The sequence below is a fragment of the Pezoporus wallicus genome, unplaced genomic scaffold, assembly GCF_028554395.1.
Source record: "Pezoporus wallicus isolate ANWC-B61680 ecotype Strahan unplaced genomic scaffold, APGP_CSIRO_Pwel_v1 contig_2910, whole genome shotgun sequence".
Lineage (NCBI taxonomy): Eukaryota > Metazoa > Chordata > Aves > Psittaciformes > Psittacidae > Pezoporus > Pezoporus wallicus.
In genome coordinates this window covers 1,239,976-1,258,081 of record NW_026642858.1, presented here as the reverse complement: position 1 = coordinate 1,258,081, position 18,106 = coordinate 1,239,976, and the positions used below count along the sequence as shown (strand labels likewise).

Below are 18,106 nucleotides of genomic sequence, written 5' to 3'. Positions count from 1 at the left end.
TTAGTTAAAAGTGCTACATTATTTTTAATTTCAAATCACATAACTACATTTGAAACATGGTTTTGCCAGCAGCAAGTCTTGTCTGACCAACCTAGCAGGCCTTCTTTGATGAAGTGACTACATCAGCGGACAAAGGAAGAGCTACAGCTGCCATCTGTCTGGACTTCTGTGATGCCTTTGGCATGGTCTCCAACAACACCCTTCTCTCTAAATTGGAGACGTGAATTTGACAGATAGACTGTTTGGTTAGATGGTCACATTCAAGAGATTTAGTGGTCAGTGGGTCAATGTCTGGATGGAGATCAGTGACAAGTGATCACTGTCCTCCAGGGTCCATAATGGGATCAGTACTGTTTAATATCATCATAAATGACACAGACACTAAGATGGAGTGTGTCATCAGCAAGTCTGCAGATGACCTGAAGCTGAGTGGTACTGTCGGCACACCCAAGAGATGAATGCTATCCAGAGGAACCTGAACAAGCTCAAGTGCGCCCATGGGAACCGCATGAGGTTCAACAAGGCCAAGTGCAAGGTCCTGCACCTGGGTCAGAGGTAACCTGTCAATATAGGCTGGGGAATGAAAGGATTGAGAGCAGTGCTGCAGAGAGGGACTTGTGGGTACCTGTGGATGAGAAACTGAACATGAGCCAGCAGTGTGTGCTCACAGCCCAGAAAGCCAACTGTACCTTGAGCTGCATCAAAAGAATTGTAACCAGCAGTGCAGGGAGGTGATTCTGCCCACCAGCTCTGCTCTGGCAAGACTCCACAAGGAGTACAGTGTCCAGCTCTGGAGTCCTCAGTACAGGAAAGACCTGCTGGAGAGGGTCCCTAGGAGGGCCACAGAAATGATCAGGGGGATAGAACACCTCTCATATAAGAAAAGACTGAGAGAATTGGATTATTCAGCCTGGAGAAGAGAAGGCTCTGGGAATGCCTCATTTGAGCCTTTCAGTACTTAGAAGGAGAATAGAAAAAAGATGGGAACAAAATTTTTAGTGGAACCTAGTGTAATAGGACAAGGAGTAATTGTTTTAAAATAAAAGAGGCTAGATTTAGAGTAGATGTAAAGAAGAAATTTTTCACTGTGAGGGTGGTGAGACACTGGAATAGGTTGCCCAGAGGTGGTAGACACCCCATCCCTGGAAATATTCAGGCTAGATGGGTCTTGGAGCGACCTGATCTAACTGAAGATGTCCCTGCTCATTGCAGGATGGGTTGGACTAGACAACCTTTAAAGGTCTCTTCCAAACCAAACTATTCTGTGATTCTACCATTCTGTGAAACAATATACCTAATTACTCAGTTTATTTTCAACATTCACTCACTAAGTATTGTAGGTACAGTCTGTGATAAAACATTTCTGCTTTTTAAGCAGTTAAAAAAGTGCTGCCATAGGAGAGCATGCCAGTATTTCTGTTTTGGAAATAATCCTTGCTCAGAGTTTCTCGAAATAAGACAGCTGTTTTAGATAGTAACTTGCATTGCTAGACATATGTACCCCTTCATGAAGAATGCATACTCATACTCTCAAAACAAATGCATTATGGTTTTTTTTGATAAGCGTAACATTTTCGCTTTGCATAAAAACCATATTTGTATGACAATTCATGTCACAAAAAATTCTCCACGGTAATTAAACAGCTTCAAATTTGACAGATCTTTTATTCAAAACAAAATTGCTAAAAAGAAACTACTGAAGACAATCCCTGAACTTTCAGTGCAAATCCACCATTGTATTTACTCGACCTTCCTAGTGTTTGACTTCCACAATAATGAAGGTGTAAGGCATAATTCTGTATGAGCACCAGTGGGAGCTCAGCTTAAAAGGACTTATGAGGCATTCTGGAGCAAGCAGATGGAAAGTGTATATTTTTCCTGAGTTTTCATACCCATAAATTGAACCTAACAAAAGGTTAAATATGTAAGATATAAGGGAGAAGTGAAATGAGAGAGTAAAGCCTCAAAACTGATAATGAAATTGAGTATGAGCATGCAGCCAAGAACTGCAACTTAAAACCCAGCAAATAATTATCAGAAAGACTGCAGACAGGAAGCCTAACAAACTATTGGAAACAGAAGTGATTTTTTGTGTAAGAGGCTGCATACATAATTCTGAAAGTCAGCAAGTTCCTGATAATCAAGGACATTAATTTGGTAATCCACTGTTCCCCTTTGAATCTTTTTGACATGACCTCTGATTTGTACTTTCTATTGTCAACAGACTTAAAAGAATCTCCTTTTTCTTAATTGCATTTTTTTTAAAAGAAGGCTGAGGAGTTACTCCAAAGAACATAGAGGAATTCATATTATAACATCAAGAAGGACTAGCTTGTCTTTCCCTAATCTTTACTGTTTCCTCTAGCTGTCAAGGTCTTGAGAAAATTCAATTAGATGATCAGAGACTCATCCATAAATAAAACAAGAAGCCACATCAAAAGTCTTCCTAGATAAATTGTAGTGGCTACCTAATCTAAATTGGAATCAAAGCTTGATTTGGTTTCATCAGTGATGTTAGATTAGGAACAAAGAACTCTCAGTGCTAAAAACTTCTGAAAGATGTAGTAGAGATTAACATTACAGGTATAAAATGAGAGTCCTAACCTCTAGCAGATCTCTAATAAAAGAGGGAACTGGGGTTGTGTAGTGTGGAGAAGTAATGCTTAAGGAGGAACTCTATTGTTCTCTATAACTACCTGAAAGGAGGATGTATGGAGGAAGTGGCTGGTCTCTTCTCCCAAGTAACAAGAGATAGGACAAGAGGTGACGGCCTCAAGCTGCACCAGAGGAGGTTTAGATTGGAAATTAGGAAAAATTTCTTCACTAAAAGAGTGATCAAGCATTGGAACAGAATGTCCAGGGAAGTGGTGGAAACACCATCCCCAGAAATGCCCACAAAAACCATGTAGATAAGGTCCTTAGTGACATGGTTTAGTGGTGGACTTGGCAGTGCTGGAGTAGCAGTTGGACTTGATGATCTTAAAAGTCTTTTCAACATAGTTGATTCTATGATAATGGCTTTGAACATAAGACTATTTGAGGCAAAACACAAATAATCCCACAAACTGAAGGGTATCAGGCATTGTGAATTTTAAAAAGAAAGGATTTTCTCTTGAATTAATTTTTTCTTGGAGAACCTCATCTTAATTTTGATTGCCGCCTTTTATGAACTCCATAAACTTCTTAACCTTCTCATACTTAGACCCCATTTGAGATAGACTGGGACTGCTGTTGGACTTCGTATGTATTATGACTGCGGAAGGAAGAGGAGGGAAAAGAAATGCTGTTTTCAAAAGCAAAAGACTTTTTCTTCTCTGCAGTTTATAATTGAATGTTGTAGACACATTTTTACGGTTCTTGCAGAATAGAGGCTTTGTCCCTGAGCTGGTGCAGTGGAAAATACAAAGCAGCTTCTTTCGGATCTGAGTAACATAGTAAAAAGTAACAGTTGCATGCATTTTAGAATTACATCTTCTTGGATTATGCTGCTACCAGTGCTGCTTTATTAACTGTCCTAAGCAAATAAAGAAAACCATATGAATGAAGACTTTCAGGTACTTGACCAGTAGGCAGTACACTGGGAGTAACTAAATTATGTAATACTTTGTGCATCTGAGCTCTAAAAACACATGTGGTTACCTTTCATCTTGTCTTTAAATCTCAAATCTTCTATTCCTGTTCTCTCTCCTCACGTGTCCTTACTCTGTTTCTTATTGTAGGTGTTTTTGTCCTGATAATAATCTTATTAAAGTCGTCTGCTTTTATTCTAATTAGTTTACTGCAATTTTATCAAATTGGAGTGTGAATAGAAATATAATTAAAAATTTACGCAATCATATCAGTAGAGTTCTGGGCAGCTCAGGACAGTCATAACACCCAAAATAGAGGTCTGCCTATTACTTTGCTCTTAATGCAGTATTAAAATGAAGACCAAAATCCCACTGTTCTTACAGTCCATACTGTCTAGCAAATCTTTGTGTGGTGACAAAAGGAAATTTGTCAGAGTATCTATAGGGTTTTAAGTCATAGGGCTAAAGACCAAATATTTTAAGGAGGTGATCAATGGCATGTTTTTAATACACACATGAGAAGAAAGTAATTTAAATTACTATCGTGTCAGACTCTGCTTTGATACTTTTAGGTGAGGGATTTTCTTTTTTAATTTTTTTTTGGTTTGGTTTGGTTTTTTTGCATGTTTTGTTTTGGTTTTTGTTCTGTTTGTTTGTTTTTTAATTTAAGTAAAGCATTAAGTTATTTGCTCCTGAGGGATTTGTTGATCTTTCCATCATCTTTCACATGTAAATTACTCTTGTGCCAACAGCTACCAAGATCTTGAAGACGAGTGCCATCCATTCTCTAAAATGTAATGACACCAAAAGACAACTGATTTGTAACAGAAAAGATCCTGCCTGATTAAACACAATTCTCACTGGCTCTGAAGATGGCATTACCTTCATAGAATTTTCAAGTATTCGTGAAAATGGGAATTCCAAGATACAGAAGGGCAAACCTCATCCTACTGGTGATACTGGGAGCTTTACCCCTGATTCTGATGAGATCAGGATTTTACATTAGTGTCTCTGGGTCCAGGCACTGCGGGGTACTGGACACATACAACTCCAACCGCAATAAATTTCAGTTGATCTGTTTTTCAGCATGTCCAAGAAGCATAATGCAAGGGCAGCATGCATTCCTCTCTATCCAGCTAACTAATGTGTGAAGGATAAAGTCATCTACCATATGCAAACTGTTCTAAAGGAAATCTTCTACTTTCAGTTTCAGTAGGAAGTCCCTCATATCTACTACTATTCCCTGATCTGCACAGGTTTACAAATTATTCATGGTCTTCATATTTCTAACAGGGAAATTCAGAGTTAGGAAGAAACTTAAAATGAAGCTGAAGCCATTAAGCATGGAAACGCATAGTCATGACAGATGTACCCTGCTCTGGGATCATGCTTGTGTTTAAATATTCATGTCTTGGTTGTACACTTTGTAGGGAATCCAAGTAGAATATGCTGTCTGAAGAACAGGGCATCACTGGAAAATATCATGGAGATGAGAAACAAGAATTTTGCCTGCAGTGAGCAGCTTGACTAGATTCTAGTTAAAAGAATGAAATATGGCATGCAGAAATAAATTGTTGTAAAACCTAACATTTACCACAAAACAAACACAAGGATTAAATTTCAGATTTTCAAAAATAAATTTAAAAAATGCATCAGAAAACCTATTTAAAATATGCTACCTACAAAGAGCATTACAGTTTTTAAAGGGAGACCTGTTCTTCAATTTTTGAGTAGCTAGTAATTCTACCAGTGAAGCTAGCAATGAGTGCTGCCTTCTGTCTGTATTTTGGAACCATTGGAACACGTCTGAAATTAAGAAGACGTGACATTTATTGACGCAGAGTTTGAGAGCATCACAACAAAATACTACATTTTGACATTGAACTGCCCATTCTGAGAAATTTGTAAGGGTATCTTTGCACCCCAAGTTATGGATAACAAAAACATACCAATTCATACCTGTCACTAATTGTAAGCATATTGTGTGGATCGAACAAAAATTGCAAGTCTGCTAAGCCTACAGTCACGGGAGTGCAGCCGCTGTCTATAGAAATAGAAAGACCAACATCTCCAAAATATGACAGGGATGAAGTTGTCCCCACATGTATGCTAAATAAACCCATTCAGTAAAATACTTCAGACTTTGAAAGGCTTCTTCTTAGGTTATGGATATACAGTTATGACTGGCATTCAAATAAATCAGAAGAACCAAAACTCTATAATAAAATCACCTTCAGTAGTCTAAGATACCATTTTCTCTTTGCCAGAAGCACACATCTTTTAGACAGCTCATGTTCCACGGCTGTTATAGGGTCATATCTTATATGTGCTACATGGAAGTTTGCAAACTCAAGCGGTAACCAATTCTGGCTTTGAAAGCTTAAGTGATTCAAGGGGAAACAGATACTTAATTTTTCTCTCTCTCTACTTCCTGACAGAAATTAACAGGGCTATCTGAAATACCATTTCTGCCTATTTAAATAAATCTGCCCTTATCTGCCCATAACCCACATTTTCTACTCTACTTAGCTGCTGCTCACTCTAGCAGTGTGGGGTGTTCTACCTACAGTTCCTGAATTCAGTTTGATGTTGGAAATATCACTAAAAATACTCATCTCAACCAAAGAGGAAAGGAGCCCACACTGGAGAGTGATGTGTCTCACTTCACCAATCTCAGCTGCCTGAAAATGTTCCCCAGGAAAAAACTTTCTTCTTCCTAATGACTGTGTAAAGAACCATGAAACTGAAAGCTGAGCTAGCAGTGTGTCTTTGTAGCAAAGACAGTCAACAGCATCCTTGGCTCCATTAGGGAAAGCACTGCAAACATGTCAAGGGTCGTGATACGTTCTCTCCATCCCATGCTGGTGAGACACAGCTGGGTGCTGGGTCCAGTCCAGCACTCACCAGTACAGGAGAGTCACAGACATACTGGGGCAAGTCCAGCACTGAGCTACAAAAATCGTGGAGGGACTGGAGCATCTCTCATGTGAGGAGACGCTGAGAGAGCTGGGCCTGTTCAGTCTGGAGGAAAGAAGGTGCAGGGAGATCTTCACATGTATAAATACGCGACAAGAGAGAAAAAAGAAGGAATAAGACTCTTCAGAAGTACCCATTGACAGCAGGAGAGTCAATGGGCACAAAGTAAAACGCAGAAAATTCCATCTGGACATAAGAAAACACCTCTTACAGTGATGATGGTCACACACTGTGTGTCTTTCTGGTCTCCCAGAAAGTCTACGGAGTCTCAGTTTATGGAAGTATTCAAAACATGACTGGACACTGTCCTAGGCAGCCTCTCCAGCTGATCCTTCCTGAGCAGGGCGTTGGACTAGCTGAATTCTGCAATTCAACTGGTCACAACAATCAAACAAACAAAAATTCTGTAAAGCTAGCTGCATGAAGAAGGTACGAGTATCTGCTTTTGTAAGACATAACACTCCATTTTGAAGGTAAGCCTAATTGCCCTTTTTATTGGTTTCCTATCTTCTATATTCCATGAGATACCATGGGATGGAGATAAACAGAAGATGCTAGATTACAACTAACAGCTATTAATTTGTATGTGAGTCTGGCAGGGAGCTCCCATCTTCTCTGGCTGAAGCGTCTTGTAAACATTTCAGCCTTCAGCAGAGGAAAAAGCCAAAATGCTCGGAGTGCCCTGCACAGAGGGCTATTTTTCCCTGATGCACTAGCAGAGGAAGCAAGAACTGTTACAAGCTGGGTAAGAACAAGTGTGCAAGCAGAAGGATGCTGAACATCTTTGCAACCCAAGGGTATGCCTAAGTACACTCAAGAATGATGAAGGATCTAAAGCAAAGATAGTCGATAGCACACATAATTATTAATTTTTTCTAGATTTGCATATAGCACACATAATTATTAATTTTGTCTAGATTTGCATATTTCTTCATGTTAGATAAAATGCTGTTATGCTGATAAGCTACTGAAGAATTATTTCTTTCATCTCTGGCATGGTGGTAGGAGTCCTGCAAGCATCCACTCACTGGAACTGAGAAAAATAGAAGTGCTCCGGTTGCCTCAGAAATACTCAGTAAGTGAGCATTACCCAAGAGTCAGTGTAAGGTGAGCTGCCTGGCCTTACCTCTCCAAGCATATAACAAATAAACAGCTTCACCCAAAAAGGGTTCCCAATGTGAGTGAGCACAGATATGACGACACAGCTTAGTTAAGCCAGGGGAAGAACAAGAGCACAAGCATTTTGCAACATGAGACCACAGTCTGATGGAGTGACTAGGCAGGCATAGGTTACTCAACCTCTGTCAGCTGTCTTTGGGGTAAGCTGACATTTTCAGGAAACCTCAGAAAAGAATACAAGTATCAGCATCAAATTAAGACAAGCAAAATTTGAGATGTACAGAAAAGCTGGGAAATTCTTACGTATCTAGGAACACAACAGGATCTAGGGAGTACATATTTCAGTACCATGTAAAAAAAATTTGAGGATCACATAATTCTTTATTTTCCTGAGAAGCATGAATGTAGGTTTCTGGTTTTCATTTTCAGAGCAGACAGTGGCAGTACCATAGTTTTCTGCATTCAGTGAGAGGAAAAAATAGACATCTTTATGAAACAGAAAGTTACTTCTGTCACCAATGACAAGCACCATATTTATGTTTAACAAACAGGTAAGTGTATAAGATAAACAAAAACTTTTCTGCAGAAGTACATCCTATAGTTTTCCGCCTTGGAAATAGGACTAGAGGTGGGAATAGGAGAGAGTTGCCAAATATATCTACTTCTGACCAGGAACTGAGGCATGACAGAGGTTTATATCATACTCATTTTCATGCAGACGATTCCATTTGCATATGAGTTATATCCTTGTCACACAGGAGCAAGGGAGTCAGCATCTAGCTAAACCCTTCCTTGTGGAAGATGCTCTGTTGGCTTGTGGTACCCTACCTACCAGCAGACAGAAAAGGAGTAGCATGATAAGGAAAAGATCTCATTCTTCCTGTACCATGCTAAAGCTGTGCAAGGAAAGCAAGTTAGCCTCAGGCTGCACTGGTGCTCTGAATCCTCAGCTTCCCTTTTCAACAGAGTATCCATAGGAGCCTCCAAAGAGGAAAACCTCCCTCCACAATCCTGAAGGAATCACTCCCTAAAGTAGCCTACAGCTTGTAGGGAAGAAGGTAAGGTAACTATGGCAGACACTTCCATGCAAAACTTCCTGTATTTTTCTTTCACCTGCTTCCATTGTAAAACAACAGCCCTCTTCCTTGTAAAACCTACACTTTCATAACCCATAAGTGTTTGTTTCAAAATGAGGACAAAAGCATATGAGTTACAGGACTAAGAAATAAAAAAGCTACAAATGATCAATGATTGTTATGGTTTTTTGTGCAATTTGCTTGGATTTTGGACTGGGGCCTAACCAACACAGAAGGTCTGATGATGCTGTCCCTATTCATATGGGTAATGTTATGGACAGTCCAGCTCACTACTTGGTGAATAAAGGATTGCCAGACAAGCACTTAAGCAGAAGCAAGTATGTCACAGGATTTCCTGGGGATTAATGACTAGCTGGAAGTTGATGATAGTCTGATGGACAGCAGTCATTAATCTTAATCCTCAGGAAATGATCTGTAGCAAGGTCATTACTTCTGTAATAAGACAAAAGCAAACAAAAATCTAATGTCATACAGATATTTGTAATTTTAACAAACGATGAGGTTTCAACTGTAATTTAAAGTTCATGTCCACTAACTAATACTTGGCACATTCTCCGAACCTTGTCTTCTTGGAAGCTTTTGTTAAGACCAAGATTTTGAAAAAGGGAAGCCTTCCTTGTCTAGACTGCTAAATCCACTGCATGGCTGCACTCCTGCCTTAATGCAGAGTGCCAAACATCTGGCAGCAGTACTGATCTCAACAGTACTATCAGACACGGGCTGAACACTTTGCAAGCCCACTGATTCTAGAGTTTCAAGGTGGCTTTCACAAGACAGGTACAAGCCATGGCAAAAACACTGTGTGGAGAGAGAAAAGGAAGGACAGGTCCATGAGTGTGGAATCATGTCTCAGGATCACTCTGTTTATCTACATTTTGTGTCAAGTCAAAACTTCTCAAGGTAATTTTTCATATTTTCCTACCTTCAATCAAGTGTATTTTTAAGAGGCTTTCAAATAAAGTAGAGATTGGTTCTGATTTCACAAATGAATTATTCAGGAGTAAATATGATGAACTAGTTTTCTATGAGTACACTGCACGTTAATGTAACAATACTATTCTATAGGTGACCTTTAATGGTCACACAGCCTGTTCATGCAGTCTACACTGCTTATGCTATCAAGAGGACTTAGAAGGGACTTCTTTTCTGTCAGTCTTTCAAAGCTCACAGAACTCTGATCGACAGAGAAGTGTGCCTTTACATGCCCCATATTTTTCTTGCAATTATTCAAGGGAATAATTCCTTGAAAACATTCAAGAGAACCCCTGGAAGTGATCAAGGCCAAGTTGGATGGGGCTTTGAGCAACCTGGTCAAGTGAAAGGTGTCTCTGCCCACAGCTGGGTTTTGACGAGATGATCTTTAAGGTTTTTTCCAACCAAATCATTCTATAACACTATAATTCTATGAACGTATCTGTGAACCTTATTCCTGACATAAAAAGAAAAGCTGAATCTTCCAGTAGCAGTGCAACAGCTAGTAATTTTACTTCTAATGGCAATATTTGATCTGGAAGCCATGAAGAGACAAGCACAGAGCTCCCAGACTTTACAAGTGCTTTTCCAAAGACTGAAAAACCAGTTTGGTTGGCTATGTCAGCTGCAGGGCTGCTGGCATCTGCTTGGCAAGTGCTTTGACTGATGGACCCAGCAGCCCAGAAGGAGAGCAAGCTCTAAGGAAGCCATCTTAAGGGAAGAAGCTGGAAGAATCTGGGTGCAGGTAAGTGAGATGCAGCATGAGGTAAGGCAAAGGGAGTAAATGGTAGCAAAATGGGGAAAGAGGAAACGGGAGGAGGAGGACAAGAAGTACGCCAAAGTGCAATGTGTACCAGAATACCTATGTATGCGTCAGCTTTGATATACACCTTTCAAAATTTTTTCCTTTGAGAATGGTACTTTGTAATATTCTCATATACTCTTAACCTCTTCAACCCCTTCTTTTAATTCTTAACAGTGAAATCCTATCAGCTTAGAAATTATTTAGCAGGCATGGTAAAGGTGTGTCAAAGTAAACATGATGCACCAGATTATTATTTGATGTTAAATGTATGCAGGAAGATTAAAACACAAAAAATGGTGAGAATTTAGTAGATAAAATTTATACAGAGCCACACAGATAATGAATATTCTATAGCAGATACCCATATCTATTATCAACCATATTTTTTAATTGACAGTAACATTCAAGTACCCTGCCACCTAAATTTGTTAACCAGTATTACCTACCTTGGCCAGCCACAGTATTTACATCAAACTAAAATAAATTTTCTTTTATGGAGGCTTGCAGAATTATCTTAATACAGAATAATGAATGCAGACACTTAAAAGCTCAAAATATCAGCAAAAAAATGAGTGAATTCAGTGAATTCAGTACAGATTTTCAATACTCCCTGTGTCTGCTTTCCAAACTGCCTGCAGTTCAAAAGAAAGGCAAATCTGCCTACAAATGAGCAGGTGGTTCAAAAAAGGTTAATGACCATAATATGCGACAGAAAAGTGGGCAGATTATTTTTTTTTCACATTTCTCCTACATATATGGGCATATCCGTAAAAAAAATAAAACTGGAGTTCCACATAGAAAAATATATATTGAATGCACTCCCATATTGGCACTTTCATGCTCTCATTAATTAGAATATGAATTTTATGAAGTTGGTGGAAATTTGAAATATTAGGTCCTTTTATATTAACGCTAACTTCGATGTCTGCAGATACATAGGGTATTTTCCTGTGTCTCTTAGCCATTTCTTCATGAAAAGTTGTGCTTTAAAATACAGTATTTACTGCAAATGTAAGTAGATTCATTTTTTTCCCTTTTTTAACTCAGTGTGTCAGTTTTAATGAAACATATAGGTTGTTACTGCTTTGCACCTTATTTAAAGACCGCAAGACTTTTATCTTCCATTTTTTGAAGAGTATTAATTCCAGGCAACTATATGAGTTTGGAGAGAAAAAAACCAAACAGCAAAGTACTATGAGCAAAGAAACCCTGAAGAAAATTTTCGTGCGGAGTAATTTAAGTAAGATTTATCCATTACAACCATCTCTATCAATACATATTGACTCAAGTCAATAATAATGAACAATAATGAATCAAGTAAAAAATAATGAACACCACTGAGTTACCTGGTAAACTTAATTATAATACCTAGTTTTCAAAAGTGCTGGGCTTCTGTGTCTCCTGAGATGGATTTCAGATTTCAAAACCCTTTCTTCCTGTGCTGTTGTGAAGGGGAAAGCCTATGAATCACAGAACATGGTGCAAGCTTGCTACAGGTGAAAAGTCGTGAGAAAAGATCTGAATGCTGAACAAGTTATGTTTAGGTAAGAAGTGAAGTAAGCTTGAGCAGTGGAAAAATACCTGAGACCTATCCTATTTCTGAATTTTTCTTAAGTCCAAATTGAACCCCAATCAACATTTTCAGCTTTCATGTGGTCTTCAATGTGGCAAAACAGTCCTGACCCTGCTAATGAGCTCTTCCCAACCTGTTTCTGTTCTCTCTTATTTTGACCAAGCCTATTTACTGCTTTGGATGATTGTTATTTTTGTTTGCGTTAGCAAAATCTAGACATCACAGAGGCATTCGCAGCAAAGGAACTTGCTTTAAGGGAAAATAGGACTGCAAAGGATTGTAATGAAAAATTACAATTTTCCATTAAAAAGTGAAAAATTGAGATTGGAAGTGAAATGCTTGGCCACCAGACAGATGAGGACGAAGTTTACTGGGTACAGCAGTTAGAAAGTCTGCTCACCTACTCTAGAGAAGGAAGCCAAATATGATGATGATGATGGCTTGGCTTCGCAAGCAAAGATTTGGGAAGGGCTTTAACCATGCTTACTGCAAGCACAATGACCAAGGGCATGTGGGATAGGAAAATCTGATTGGAAAAAAGGGTGCTTTAGGCAATCAGGAAGTGTCCGACTATGACTGTCATCTCCTGGGGCAATCTTGAGCGACCAATGCCCTGGTCTGCCCACAAGGTTGGATCTGCAGTGTCCCATGTACCTTGTTGCCTGCCGTTTAGACCCTCGCCCGTCCATACAGACAAGTGAGAGTGAGAGTGAGCCCTTCCAGCCTGCACAGTGGATTTTTTAGGTGAGGCGCAGCTTGCGCAGACCTGGCCCCACCCTTTACACCTGAGGTTTAACTGCCACAGCCTAGCGAGCTAGGATGGTGACAGCAAAGTCCTCAGGTCATAGGTTTTGTAAGAGTGACCTTCTCTTTGATGGAAGACCATACAAGGCCAGATGAGCTCCATCAGCCCGGGTGTGAAGGTAGGAGTTTTCCTTCTCCTGTGAAGAAGGCCTGTCTTCGCTAAAGAAGATTTGGGAAGACCTTCACCCATGCATTCTGAACAAGACTGTCATCTCCTGGGTCAGTCACAAGCGACCGATCACGCAACAGCACAACAAGCGTCTAGGTGGGTTCTTAGAGGCGTTCAGTCATAAGCCCACAGGTGGTAGCCTCACGCCAGTGGCTCCTCAGCCAAGCGCACGCGCCAGGGGTCTGGACCTGCGGTTCCCCTCGTACTGAGCACGAATAAGCAGGATTACTATTGCAACAACACATCATCAGTAGGGTAAAACTAACCTGTCTCAGGACGGTCTACTCCTATCACAAGTTCCCTATTAGTGGGTGAACAATGCAACGCTTGGTGAATTCTGCTTCACAATGATAGGAAGAGCCAACATCAAAGGATCAAAAAGCAACATCATCAGTTATCCCTATGATAACTTTTTTGACACCTCCTGCTTAAAACCCAAAAAGCCAGAATGATCGCAAGGCCCCGCTTTCACGGTCTGTCTGATTTTCAGGAAGCCAAACATATAACTTCGGTAAATGTCTTATGTCCTCTTTCAGCAATGAATGGGAATAGATTGGGCATAGTCTGCTGATGATTGCACTCTAACAGGCAACAGACTTTGGCAGTGAATAGTGTAGCATTAACCAAAGACAGAGGCAATGTGAATCGTGATCAGAGTAGAAATAATGGTGTGGAGTCTGCAAGGGCTAAAATTGCTGTTGTGTTGACAAAGTGAGTATCAACTTCAGCTTTGGAAGACAGAAGTGGAAAAGTAAGTTTGTCTTGTCCAAGAGATACAGAGCAATTTAAAAAGCTGTATGCAATTTTGCAATAAGAAACATACAGGAACTTAAATGCAAGGAAGTGCTATATACTTTTTGATCACTGAAGTTCAGAAGGGATCACTGTCAGTAATTTCTCATTAGTCCCTCACAATAAAGGTCTTTTTAGTCCCTCATAATTGGTTCCCCAATGCTATTTCTTAAGACATTTATTACTCCTGCAAGAGAAGTCCTACAGACACAAATTCAACAAGTAACTTTTCTTGAATTTGATTTTTTTTTTTAAGTCTACCAGAAGCTGAGATTCTTGTCACCCCACAGTTGCAAAGCGATTACAGTTTTCCCAGCAACTTCTCAGACAAACCAATCATGGTCTCCCTGTTAATTTCTCAAAGAAAAATAAAAAAGTATACCACATTTGGCTAGAGCAAGCAAACTGTTAATATGCATGTAACACAGGGGGTTGTTTGTTGCATTTTTCCTAATGTCAGTGTTAAACCACACCTCATCAAAACAGCAGAGTCTCATTCTTTTCTATATTCCATATGACAAATTATCCATCATTTCAGCTTTTCTTTTCCTAAGGTACTAAAATCAAAACCAGGAAAGAAAACAAAAAAGGCCTTCACAAAAGTACAAGAGGATAGAATTTTTTTAACTTTTAAATTGCTGTTGAAGCCAGGGATGAAGTGAAACAGTAGCTATGATACTCATCAACCAAGTGATCCATTTTAGTTAGCACCACAATGAACACGTTTCCTAAGTTGTAAGTCTTGGTGGGAGTATGTGTACTATGCCATAATCTCAAAAATTCAAGACACATTCAGGAAAAAATGGTGAAAACAACAGAAATGCAAAAAACAGTTTAATGGAGAGAAGGGAAAAGGAAAGGATTTGTTTGCTTTTGCAACAGAAAACAAAAAAAAAACCTGATAGGAATACCTTCAGCAAGAGGGTCGAGTGTGTGTATCATGAGCTGGAAGATGCTGTTCCTCATTAGACTGTTGTGGAGAGATGCAGAGCTTCCTCCCCGCTGGAGCCGTGGCTTGGTCTAGGTGTAGGCGGAAAAATAAGGTAAAGAATTTAGGGCTTTTTGCTGTTTGTGTGGAAACAGGTCTAAAACACTATTAAATCATCTCACATCTCACTACACAGTGAAGCATTTTCAACCATCACCTGTAGCAGATTATATTGAACAATACACTGCACTAAACATTGACATCTGTATAGAATGTATCTCTGGAGGGGATGGATCATCATATTAGTAATTAGTCTCTCGTGATTTAGGAAAAGAACAAGGGAAAAAAGAATCCTTCTCTGTGAAAACCCTTAAAATGTTAAGAAAATAAAAACCTTATACTTGCATCAGGAAGAATTCATAGTTTGCTTCTTTGTAGAACCTTGTGGTTGAATCCCTAAAATAATTTAATTTTTATTACCTCAGTACATGGAAAACATGCATATTATTGAAACTATGGAAAAAAAGGCAGAGAGTACCTTTTCTTAATGGCAAAATCCTAAAGCTCAGAGTGAAATATACTCCTGACTGCTCCAATCCATTAAGCACTGATTGCAGAAACAAGACTGTAAGTGTGGTAAGGCAGCACAGATTCCTACAGCAATGGAGCTAACGTACAAGCATCTTTTATGTGGTTTTAAAGAAATTTAAAAGATATTATGAGGTTCTTTTCCCCATGTCATTGTCTAGTACAATAATCAATGCATTTAATACATCCCATAGAGTAAGATGGCTTTTTGGATGTCTGGCTGCTTGTCTTGATAAAAAAGGATAATCACAGCTAACAGACTGGTGACATATAAGAACCTAAAATCCTATTATAAGGAAAAAACAACCCTGAAGAAAAAGGGGGTTTTGCAATAATACATGGTACATGCATTAATCTTTGGTTTCATATAAATACTAACCGAAAGATTATAGAAACTGCACACAAAAAAAAAAAAAAAAATTCACCATTATATCTTTGGAAATATTTTTTTAAATTCTATAGCACTATAGGAAGGGAAAGAAATCACAGCAATTTACAAAAATGCTGATGTGTGCCAAACCAAAGTAAGGCTTGTCTCACCATCATCCTGAGAAATAAATGCTCAGACACATACTAATTGCTGCCTACCGTTAGTGTTTGGTCATCCTTGTCGCCAGCATTAGGTGACTGCATGAATGGGAAAGAGAACAAAAAGAAGTGTCAGATGGAGCATGCATAAAATGGAAAGGCAGTAGAACACCATGGATGTCTGATCCTATGAATGCTGCTGTGATAAGGTTTTAGAACCACTCAAATTAAAGCATTCTAGTGATCAAGTAAATCAGAGTAAATTCGCACTGCAATGTTGCAGGAGTCTTTTATTCTTGTCAGTTTCTTAGACAGGAAATGTGTCATTTCAGGGTCTCACACACAGCAGCTGGGCTGCAGATCACAATGTTCACTTCATACAAATGACACAGAGGAAAAATGCCTGTATGTCAACCAGTATGAAAGAGTGAGCACTGAAAAATTAAAAGCAGTAAGAAACTCAGGATTGACCAGCTGCCCAATAAAAAGCCGAAAAAGAAGTAACATTACCGTGGTATTTTGCAGGAAGGGACTAGGCAAGGAAATGAAAAAAAAAAGGTGTTTTGTTTAACCACTCCCTGCAAATGGCCATTTAGCCCAAACTGGCAGCTCTGGTTAAGGGCAGACAACATGGCCCATGCTTCTCTGCCATGGAGGCAAATGAGACTTTGGATAGATTTTAAACGCAATTAATGTTTTCAAGTAAGTGATGTATCCTGGAGATGATCTGAGATTCCTAAGTCCTATCCCTAGGACAACAACACCAGACAAATCACTAGGAAAGATTTCTGAGGGAGAACAGAACTTGCACTGAAAACAAGCACACACAAAATTTTGTAAGTGATTTTTAGTCCTGACTTTTGCTTGTTTCTTTAATAGAATTAACACTTGTGTTACACAGGAACACAGAACTTTCATCATGGAATATTTTTCCATGACATCTTGAAAGTCGCGTAATGAAGGCATGTTATTTTTCTACTCATCCTGCTTATCCTGAGGAAGGAAAGTTAATACCACAATACACAAAATATTAAACTCCAGTCATGAAGTACTAATTAAAATAGGACACAGTGTAAACTCCAGCTGTCTCACATTTTGTCTTCTTTGATCATAACCTCTTCCCCACAAGCTGGCATAAAAATAATTTCCTCCCTCTCAAGACTCTTGTCTGGTGCATTATATTGAAAATAAATTACATCACAACTGTTCTATGGAAAAAAAATACCCAATGCAGCGAAGCCCAGTTTTTTGACATACATCAACACTAACTTTCAGGACCTGACTTTTGATTTAGTGAATTAACCTTGAAGGTTCAATGGAAGGCAAGCAGTTATGAGCAAACACTGATAACGGAGAAGATCCTTCCTGCTTTGTAATAAGTAAAAGAATAACCAGAACTCTTTGTGAAAAATGTAGCCACCCCCAGCTATGAATACTAGCTTGAAAAGGAAATAATGAGGCAAAGGATCTTCGTTCTGATAAAGGCACCACCTGTCACCTCTGAATATAGTCTGCCCTCATGTGAGAAATGGTTAGAAAACAAAATTTTACACTTGTCTTGAAGACAGCCATCACAGAAAGCACGTTCAGCAGAGTAGAAAGAATATGAAGGAAAAAGAAAATACAAAATCTGTGTTTTAAAATGTCATTAAAATTGTGGGTTCACCTTAGGAAATTTTTGCATAATGTGTATATACAGATATATAGTATACATACACATGCTCTTTTAGCTACAAATACACAAAACCACTTGCAAATGTGTGATTTATTTGTGCATACTTTGAGGGTCCCTCATGGGAGGGAAAATTCATCTTGCAGAAAAATTTGCAAGAAGGCAAAAACATCAAGCCAGGAAAAGTTCCTCTTCTCTTAAAAAAAGCAATTTAGGACAGCCAAGAATTGGAGCCCTAATAAAAGTTTAAAAAAATTGTTATTTGGGACTCTGCCTACTGAAAGTAGGAAATTTTAAAATTGATTTTAATATTGAAAGACATAAGAATATATAATTGATAGATTTCAGTAATTTGTTGTCTGCACTTGAAAAAGGGCTGAAGAATGTCACTTTTTGTATGCCCAAAAGTAGCTAAAAGCATTCAGCATGCCTCAGGAATTCTCTAGCCTTAATATGAGGGCATTTCTAAAAGAGAAGTTCATGTTGAAGAAAGCATTGTCATTTACTTGAAAGG

The 18,106-nt window shown here is 38.9% G+C and overlaps 1 protein-coding gene across 5 annotated transcripts in view; it reads right to left on the bottom strand.

The window, feature by feature from the left end:
- The window catches only part of SLC24A2 (solute carrier family 24 member 2), a 118,155-nt gene that overhangs the window by 41,810 nt on the left and 58,239 nt on the right, over positions 1-18,106 (bottom strand). For 3 of the 5 annotated variants that reach the window (XM_057432933.1, XM_057432930.1, XM_057432931.1), the window contains exons 3-4: positions 15,981-16,019; positions 14,788-14,896 (exon numbers count right to left, since the gene is read on the bottom strand). In XM_057432933.1, coding sequence (XP_057288916.1) covers positions 14,788-14,896; positions 15,981-16,019 — 148 coding nt within the window. The remainder of the gene's footprint in view (positions 1-14,787; positions 14,897-15,980; positions 16,020-18,106) is intronic. The other 2 variants (XM_057432934.1, XM_057432932.1) reach the window with 1 other exon arrangement.